The following is a 10,132-nucleotide window of genomic DNA, read 5'->3' as shown; positions in this document are numbered from 1 at the left end:
CACGCTCTTCCAATCACTGCTACATTTTGCACAATTTACAATTTTTATTGTACATTTGTACACAGTATACGATTCTGATAATTCAGAAGCTGAAGAATGTCGGAAAGAATCAGAACAAAAATTATTTTCTAAACTTTAAGATAAATTGAAAAATGAGGATTTAGATAAGATCACGCATATTGAGCTAGTTGCAAGTCAAGAAAAATGCTTTGTGCTATTGAAAGTTATTGTGCTTCTTTAAATTTTCCAACGGTTAGTATAGAACCGATATGCCGAATACTAATAGTTTTATGAATGTTCCTATGTTTCTTGGCACATAGTATCGTATTTAAATATTACTGAGATCGCACGTTAGCTAGCGATTTCATGCAGTTTGTACTAAATAAAAAATAAATATTAGGCCCTTTTATTTAATTTACAGAACTGTATTTTGTAAAAATTGTAAAAGTAACATATCTGTTCAGTTTTAATACAATTCAATAAATCTTATAATACAAATAGCATGTAATCAATTATATTTACATATACAGTTAACATTATTAAAAACTTCGATAATACGTTTATACAATATTATTCTACGTAGGCATGATTACGTACAAAAATAATTATACATCACATTTTGAAATAAAATTTCACATTTTATACATAAAGTGACTGCTTACATGACTTGATACAAAAAAAGTTCTACAAATAATTGTTGTAGTAGTAATATTTGAAAGTTATTAAGTTACTGTCCATCAAACAGATATATAATCTATTCAAAAATTTGTCAGTATCTTATAAAATTTTCTTTGTGTAAGCTTTGCCGATTTTCAAGCCGGCGTGAAGAGACATGTAATAATCATATCGACAACGTGTCAATTTTTCGTAAGATAAACAAAATACTACCCTATCAATTACAACGTCAGGAAAAATTATACTTAAAATTTCTTGAAGACGTTCCTTTTCTGCAAAAAATATGTCATATCTTTTTTTAGCAATTTCAAAAGATTGCAAGAGCATGTTTGAGTATTCTGGAAACATCCTAATTCGCTTTTTCTTATACCGCTTAAAATTTACAGAAAAAGTAGGATTCTTCATTAGTTGTAGCATACTAAACATGTCTTCAGATAATAACGAATAATAAGAAATATCATCACAGATCATTTTATTTTGCATTTTACCTAATTCTAATGTGCATTTTGCAAATTGATAATTTCGAGAGATATCAAGACTTATCCAATCTTTGAAAAAAACATATAAATCTCTTTCAGTGTATAAGGCGAAATATTTAATGATGAAACATTGAGTGGAGGTATAATCAGATTTATCGCCGGTCCAGTAAAATGGTGTAAGGCCGTCAACGTCCATAACATCGAGCTTTGCATCAAGGTTTAATAACAAATGTATATTCCTTTCTGAATCATGCAAACACGCACCATGGATCGGATACCTTCCATCTGTGTTTCGAGCATGAACAGACGCGCCATGTTCAATAAGCCATCGACTTGCATTAGTGGAGTCTTTGAAAACTGTAGCTCGGAATAGTGCAGTAGAACCATATCTATCTTTTTGATTTGGATCAGCTCCATAATCCAGTAGTAATTTAATCTGCAAATTAAATTTTACAAATTAATTTTCTATAAACTAAAGTTCTTACTTTATTTGAGACAAATAGAATAATAATTACTAGAATCAGAACAATTTAAAATACATTTTTTTTTCAAAGAAAAATATTCAAAGATAGCTTATTATACAACAATTAATATATTATTTGTTGAATTTGAGACTACTCATTCTATAAAATACCCTATATTATAGCGAATTTGAAATATAATATTAATATTGAGCACTGCTAGTAAATCAAGAAACTATTTGTTTCTCATAAATAAGTAAACATAGTAAAAGTAATTTACCGCAACTTCATTTTTCAAACTTAAAGCTTTGTGCAGAAGTGTAGTAGGTTCCGCGATCAAGTCGTTTACGTGGTAAATAGTATCAACTTGCACACCAAGGTCTAATATATTCTTCATGATGGTCAGTGCTTTTTCATGTTTACTCATCATCAGATAATTAATTGCTATTACCCGTCTCTTATTTCTAGTTTGGTCATCTGTTACTTGATAATCAATAAGTTTCAGTAGAATTTCCGGTCTACGGTCACAAACATTATGAAAGAAATAATCCAAGTTAGGTTCTCCTTCAAAAATTACATTGGCACCATACTGTACTAGGATGTCAATTAGTTCGGAGGAGCAATCGTTACACTTAATTGCTCTATGAAGCACGCTGAACCCTACATTATCGAAAGCATTCACATCAGCTCCATTTTCCAGTAATAATTTAACAAACTCTATCTTTTCTGTTTCATTTTTAATCTTTCTGCTTCTCAAAACTTGATGCAAGAGTGAGCAATTTATATCATCACATACATTTACATCAGCATTAGCACGGACCAACAATGTTGTTATGGCTATATTACCAGTAGCGATTGCGTCACACAGTATTGTTCCTTCTTCTGAGGTTTTCAAGTCGACATTTTGACTGGAAAGGATTTGTTTGACAACATTTTCACTTTCTACTCTGATGCAAAACTTTAGGAGTTGTATGATAAAATCTGTAGATAATTTGACTGATTTGACAACTTCTATAATAAGAGGTAACACTTCTAGATTATAATCTTGTTCTCCAAGCGCAAGCTCCAGTGTTTTAACTTTTTCCATAGCTTTTTTCCTGGTGATGTCATCGCTCTGCATTTTATGCTTGCATTTCATATTTGAAATATTCCTTTTGGAGCTCTTTCGGCCTCTATTAGAGTTCAAATTATTTCCTGCTCATTTTGGAGTCATTTTTCCTACTGGAATTTGTGCCTTAGGATACCTGTAATAAATAACAGCTTTAGTAGAGACTTTTATCTTTACTCAATAAATATAATCATAAGTATAATAAGAAAAGGTTTGCGAGCACACGAGGGTACTTTTTGAAACTCCTTCCTACCTCTGAATATTGTGACATCGAACGAAGTGAATTTTAGAAGTATGTCCTCTCTCCAACGAACAAATCCTGTTTTGGCGGGATAACGGTAATAATATAATAACGATCGTTGTATGAATCGTGTACTATACATGCGCACAAATCACTGAATCAGCTGACTTTGTACCACGTGAGTACCAAGTAGTTGAGTATCTAAGTTAGTCATTGGGTGCTGATGTTGAAACAAACATTCAAAAATAAATAGCAACACAATAACACATAAAAGTTGACAGTTTCAATACTGTATAAAGTAATATTGCATTGCGTTTTGCTATCAATAACAGACAGTTTACCTACTGCTAGTGATAATTTAATTTTATAAAAAATTATCTATAGTGCAAAGCATAGTACGAGCTGGGGCGCGGAAAAATTTTAAAGGTAATATACATATAACACTTAGTATATATATATCGGAAAAGTAATAACATACATCAATTATGATGTCATACATCCATTACTATCAAATATTAAATTCATTTATATATATACTCCATTAATCAATTATATATCTTAGAGTAGATAAAATTTAACTAATTAACACGTTAAGTAGTGAATCTAATTGTTTATGCAAGTAATTAATAAATTATTTATCAATTGGATATGGAATTTTAATTTTTTGAATTTTACAATTTGCATTGTGTGTTGCACATATAGAAAAAATCAAAACATCATCGAAGGACAAACAACAATAATGGATGAACTAAGATTAGCTCAGTTTAATTTTCTATTTTCTACTAAACAGAGACTTGAACTTTTGAAGAAAGTCAATGTTCATTACTCTCTCCAAGCACATCCTCATCAATCTGCTCTAACTAAATTATATTTCGGGAAGACCTATTTACATGTAGCTGTTCAAAAGTCATGTTATGAAAGTGTATACGCATTATTGAATCGAAACGTTGATTTATGTAAACAGTCAGCGAATTTCGCTCCTGAGGAGTCCTCATCACCTCTTCATTTAGCTCTGCGATATCTCAATTTAAAACCAGTAAATATTTGGAAAAAGATGGGTAGGTTGAAACATTTAATGGCAGATATATTACTGTCTGCACAAGTTGAGATTGACAATATTACCAATCCCAAAAATGAACATGGAATTAGTCATTTTCATATAGCCTGCATTGTTAATCACACTGAAGCTATTAAATTTTTTTTGAATATTGGAGAACCTATTGATCAAGCATTTAACAGTAATTGGAAGTTTACTGAATACACAGCCTTACATTGTGGTATCAGATATTCTTCTGTTGACGCTGTTAAGTTACTTGTAGATCGTGGTGCAGATATAAATATAAAAAATGCCCATGGTAAAAGTTCTTTACATCTACTTTTAGAGCGTCTTATGAACTTAGCTGATTATATATATTTGGGAAAATCAGGATGCTGTTCAGTAGTCAAAGCAGAAATAGAAAGTCTGGAAATGATTTTGTCGCATATTTTAAAAAATAAAAATGCTGAAGAAACGAATTTTGTTGATAATATAGGACTCAGTGCACTTCATATGGCTTGTGCACTATCAGATAAGTCTATTTTGAAAAATATGTTGAAACAAACTATTGATCTTAATGAATCTATCGAATACGACCGTGATTTTTGTCCAGGCTATACCGCAATGCATTTTGCAGCTTATTGTAATTTTGGAGCAGTAAAGCTTTTATTGGAGAGAGGATGTAAAATTTTACGAAATGCAGATGAAAAAACTGCATTAGATATTTGTATAGAAAGATACTCTCCAAGAGTTATGCATTCAATTTTAATATGTAACCCTGAATTAGGGGATATTTTATTATCAGATGGATCTACTTTATCGAATATCCTACTAATTATGGATAATTGCAATAATTTTAATAATTATCTTCAAAGGTTAGTGCATGTCAACGTTCATATATCAGCTGATTCACTACACTGGCCAAAGAATACTATTCTACACTTATCAGTAATGATGAATGAGAAAACCAAAGATTTACAAACTTTTTATAATGAAACATTCTATAGTATGAATGTAGATGCAACTGAACAATCCTACAATTGCACTAAGGATGAAGAAAATGCGTACTTGACAAGGATACACCTGTGTTTAGTACGAGGTTGCAGTCTTTCATTTAAAAATGCACAAGGTTTCACTCCCATTCATCTTGCTTTCAAGCTGCACAAAATAAACATTGTAAACATGCTTCTAGATTATTGTACAAATGATGTAGCTGATTCATATAATTTGACTCATTTGCACATCGCTTGCGCTGCAGGTCACCTGACCTTTGTTAAAAAGTGTCTAAAAAGAAAAATCGACGCAAATAGTGCAGTAAGGAGAAGCTTCAAATGGTATACTACAGCACGCTTTGACGAGGAAAAACCTAGTTTAATTTTTGTGCAACCTCACTCTACGCTACTTCACGTGGCTGTAATTTTCGGCCATATCGACATAATTCAATTACTTCTGGAGAATGGTGCTGATGTTTACGCACAAGATATGCTTGGACTGACTCCAATTCACCTCGCTCTGAGACATTATACATCCAATAAATTTTTGGCTAAGTTACTTTTCAGCAAAACTAAGGACTTGAAAGATGTGGTATCTAATCATGGCTTGACTCATTTGCATGTCGCGGCCTTCGCCGACGATTACGGGGCAGTGAAAAAACTACTAGAATCTGGTTCAGAAATCGAAGCAGTATTCAAGTACGAAATGGTTGAGGAGAAAAAGGATTTTTACGATACATTGTCGCATTTCGATGAACAGACGCCTTTGTACATAGCCGCTAGTTATGATTCTGAACATGCAACACGAGCTTTAATTGAAGGCGGTGCAGACGTATTGAAGAAAATGAATTTCGATTATAATTCGAAAAATGCCTTCATCCAAGCTTTGTGTTACATGGACAGTGATTTTTCGAAATGCATAATAGCCAAGGCGAGGAACATATATAAGCAGTCTATCGATCCGATAATGGAAAGTGGAGTGACCATGTTGCATATAGCATGTGCTTCTTTTGACCACGAGTGGATAGAAGATTTACTAGAGAGAGGAGCTGATGTTAATGCGCTCATACAAGACGAGTACAATTATGAAACTGATGAGTGGCAGGGATACACACCACTGTATCTGCTTATTGTTCAAGGTTTCATGGCTCAAAGAATCCCGAAGAATCTAATTACCCTTATTAAATTATTACTCAAAAATGGGGCTGACGTAACGCTTAGGGGTAGTACATTAACTTGTACTCCTTTACATTGGGTGTTCATAGAAGCAAACAAAAGAACTTATTCAAGTAAATTCAATTGTTGTAATTTTCAGATTAGTAAAACCATATAAAATTATTTATTTATTATTTTTTTTTATCAGGGCAAACGTTACTCTCAATAGTGGATTTATTCTTGTACTGTCAAATATTGTACAATGTAAATCCAACGCATTTACATTCAGGGCTATCGCATTTTCATATTGCTTGTATTAGGAATAACGTTGAAATCGTGACAAAATTCTTAGAGAAAGGTATCGATGTCGATCACCACATAGACTACTTCCATGGCAAAGAACTCAGTGGCTTTACCGGTCTTCACTTTGCTTTAGACAATCGTCATACAAATTTAGCTAGATTTTTGATTGCAAGAGGAGCAAATGTTAGACATGAAACTATTGAAGGAAATACGCCACTACACACTGGTCTAATACATAATTGTATTGATCTAGAAATACTTATAATGTTACACAGGTATATAATATTTATTCTATGCAATTCAAATCTTTCTCCATTTACACTTCATTCTATAATCTTTTATAATGGTAGTCAAAACCGAAACAAACAAATTCTATTCAGCTATTTTGACACCCAAATATTAAGTAATTCACATCGAATGAACTTAGTTTTGAAATGTAGTATTAATAAAATCGCTGCTCTAAATTTTTGGTAATATTTAGTTAAAATACAGATAAGTAATGGTATTTTTATAATGTACTGATGTTTTATGATGAGTTAAATGTAAAATTCGACGGAAGCATTTTGTTGTTTTTTATAATTGATAGAATGAAAACTTGATTGTACATAATATTTTTAAGTAATTTTTTTACCTAAGCCATCAACAAATTTTGAGTTTTTAGTTTGCTAAATTTATTAACATTAAATTTATTTATACACTTCGATGAACGTAATTTTTTATGTAGATATGGAGCTGACCTTTCTGCAAAAAATTTGCAAGGCGCGACACCACTAGTTCTTCTTTTTGAGTTAAAAGGCTATAGGCTCGATCAATTTGATTTCTTCTTAAAGCAAAACAGTAAATTCGATGTAACGTGTTATCGGGCATTCGAGGGAATACTTGGATTGGCTGTGAAAAACGCAATACCAAACGAACGTGAAATGATTTTAAAAATGTTAACTGAACATGATGATCTGAAGATTGCAATTAGTGAGGGATTCAATGCTATTCATAGCATTATATCAATCAAACAAGATGAATGTTTAACAGTAGATTTTTATGTTGACGCAATCGAGCAATTGATAAAACTAGGCTGCAAACTCCAACAACTAGATAAGCATGGTAATTTAGTGGTTTCTAATGTATCTATTTCATTGGAATCACGTTTTATGAAATTATTAATTACTATTGACATATTATAACGTCTAGTTAGATAGAAATACTTTAATATTTTATTATACTTTTAGTCAATACAATTGTAACGTTTATCTATTGCATGAAACGTGAAAGTAGATCATCGACTGAATCAGTTGATACTATCGATCAATTGATTGATTCGATGAAGTTTTGAAAGGGAAGCCTGATTCTAAAATATTTTTCTATCTTTTTAAATTGTACAGGGAAATCTTTAATTCATAACGCTGTTTCTTTCAACAATGTACAAGCAGTTGAGGCTTTACTAAAACTCGGTGCCGATATCAATGTGCTCGATTTCAAAAATGAATCTCCACTATCTATGTCTTTATTAGCAATGTCAAGGAATCATTTTCTACCAAAGCAAATACCTCAAATTATTGAACTACTTCGAATTCAAGCATGTAAGATGAAGATTTTTGGACTTTTGAGAAGCTCCGTTGAAGATGATATGTTTAAATTAATACAAAATAGATGTTTTATGAATGACAGTATTCTGTTAAAATGTGAAGAAGAAGTGAACAAAATGTGCAACACAGAAATATGTAGTGGTTTAACTGTGAAAACTTTTATGAATGATAGTCTTTCTATTTATCGATCCTTGACAGAGTGGGAGCAGAACGATGTTCATAATTTTTTTCAAAATAGCAAATTTATAATGAAAGAATTTCCGGAATTATGTGGCGTCATGCTGCTGCAGTATAGAAACGCTGTTTTACAGCGAGTGACGAATCCAGTTGAATAAAAAAGTGTTAGTAAATGTAAATGTAAATCATGCTTTTTAATTGAATAATTTATTAATTTAATTAATCCGTCAAATTAATGTAAGAGGTATGAGATTGAGTGGTTACAGGTATACAAAGAAAAAAATATTTTTATAAGATTGTATTTCTAGTATAAAAAATGTCAAAATGTGTCATATGTAAGTTCTATTATTTATATATAAAATAAAAATAAAGGAATAATAAAAAAATGGTAATTTAGATTAAACTTTAAAATTATTACGAATATACGCTAATTTAGCTCTTTTACTTGCAAAATAATTAAAAAACCAACATAACAACTGAAGCTCCACTATTTTTTTCAATTGACTTGAATGAAATTATTTAGAACGTCTAATTATTCTTCAAGAAAAGATTTGTATATATATTGTTTCTTAAAAAAAAACTCTAACAGGTTTCAAGTAGGTAATAATAGGTTTTTTATTTATATCATTTGTGTTTATAAAAATGTTCATCATCTTTGCATATTAAATCTCATATAGTTTTCTATACAGTACTGTAAATATAATGAACTCCATCAGATTGTTGAGAGAAGAAGGTCAATTAAAAATAAAAAAAAAACACATTTTGAAATCAGCATTTTTTTGTGCTAACGTAGCACGAATCATCATGAAATATTAGTATGTTAAGTAAAGAACCTGTAAATTGAACAGCACTTATTAATAATATTATGCGATTCAATGTTGCCAAACATACCAATTTTTTATGGATTACTTTTCTAATATAATAGCTGTTGAATATTGGCATAAAACCATTTACGTATTGGGTACTTCATAACATCTGCGGATTGTTGATACATGCGTGAAAATTATATCTCTATCTTCTTCGTATCACTACTAGGAAAAGTTTATCATTAACTGATGATCGTTGCTCAGTAAATAATGCATTTCGTTCAATAATAATTTCTTAGACTTTGTTTACGTGTAATAAACTTATAACAGATATGATGGTCTTAGCATTTTTCATTATCAATTGTATCTTTAGAGAGGCCAATATGAAAATTACAAATAGTATATTACGTGCATAGGTCGGGGTAGTACATTTCGATACTACTGCGAGAAAGTGATTTTAGCCTCGTGTGGACGTTTGCGCCCGAGCGTAGCGAAAGTGAAGAGGCCGCGCGAGGCTAAAATCACTTTCTCGTAGAAGTATCGAAATGTACTATCGTAAGTCCATATCGTGCGAGGAACATGTGCTATAGGCTTACCGATTGTTCCAGTTGTTGTGCGTATTAATAGATCGAAACCCAAAGCCGACGAAGTATTAGTAAATCCATAACTCATTTCGAACACGTGCTATGGGCTAGCTCATATTACGGCCATCGGTCATATATTATTTTTTTGCCCAGTGAAGCCAAAATTAGCACATTATTAACTGATTCATAAGTGGAAAATGCTAATTTCTGAAGATTCAACAATAACAATTTATGTTATACATGACTTCAAGAATAATCTATTTAAATTAAATACATTTTTAATTTACTAGATAAGGGCAAAAGTATTTTATTCTATAAGTAAAAGTATTTCTATTGATATTCCACCATCGATTCAAAAATCATTATTTCCATCAAACTTTTGCCATCATGATCAATAACGAGCGACGAATGAAAATAAGTACACGTGTATCTTCATTTCAATTTAACGGAGATTTGAACTATCGTAGATTTAATTTGCATTCCTTATACCGTAGAGCTTTGCATGCGTACGATAGCTCCTTTTTCATATAAT

The 10,132-nt window shown here is 31.3% G+C and overlaps 2 protein-coding genes across 2 annotated transcripts; one reads left to right on the top strand and one right to left on the bottom strand.

Moving 5' to 3' along the window:
• Positions 1-464: 464 nt before the first annotated feature.
• LOC131665398 (ankyrin-1-like) lies at positions 465-3,128 on the bottom strand. Its single transcript, XM_058937271.1, has 3 exons — positions 2,977-3,128; positions 1,896-2,859; positions 465-1,590 (listed from the first exon to the last, which is right to left on the bottom strand). The coding sequence occupies exons 2-3, from the start codon at positions 2,751-2,753 to the stop codon at positions 778-780; spliced, it is 1,671 nt and encodes a 556-aa protein (XP_058793254.1). The 5' UTR covers positions 2,754-2,859; positions 2,977-3,128; the 3' UTR covers positions 465-777.
• A 62-nt stretch (positions 3,129-3,190) lies between these two features.
• Positions 3,191-8,592, top strand: LOC131665397 (ankyrin-3-like). The gene is made up of 5 exons (XM_058937270.1): positions 3,191-3,390; positions 3,667-6,281; positions 6,356-6,725; positions 7,175-7,551; positions 7,830-8,592. Exons 2-5 carry the CDS (start codon positions 3,704-3,706, stop codon positions 8,366-8,368), a joined length of 3,864 nt encoding a protein of 1,287 aa, XP_058793253.1. The 5' UTR covers positions 3,191-3,390; positions 3,667-3,703; the 3' UTR covers positions 8,369-8,592.
• The last annotated feature ends 1,540 nt before the right edge of the window (positions 8,593-10,132 follow it).

The sequence above is a fragment of the Phymastichus coffea genome, unplaced genomic scaffold (assembly GCF_024137745.1).
Source record: "Phymastichus coffea isolate CEN01 unplaced genomic scaffold, Cenicafe_Pcof_1.1 PCOF00050, whole genome shotgun sequence".
Classification (NCBI taxonomy): domain Eukaryota; kingdom Metazoa; phylum Arthropoda; class Insecta; order Hymenoptera; family Eulophidae; genus Phymastichus; species Phymastichus coffea.
Note: the sequence above shows the minus strand (reverse complement) of the source record. Positions and strands in the feature narration are given on the sequence as shown.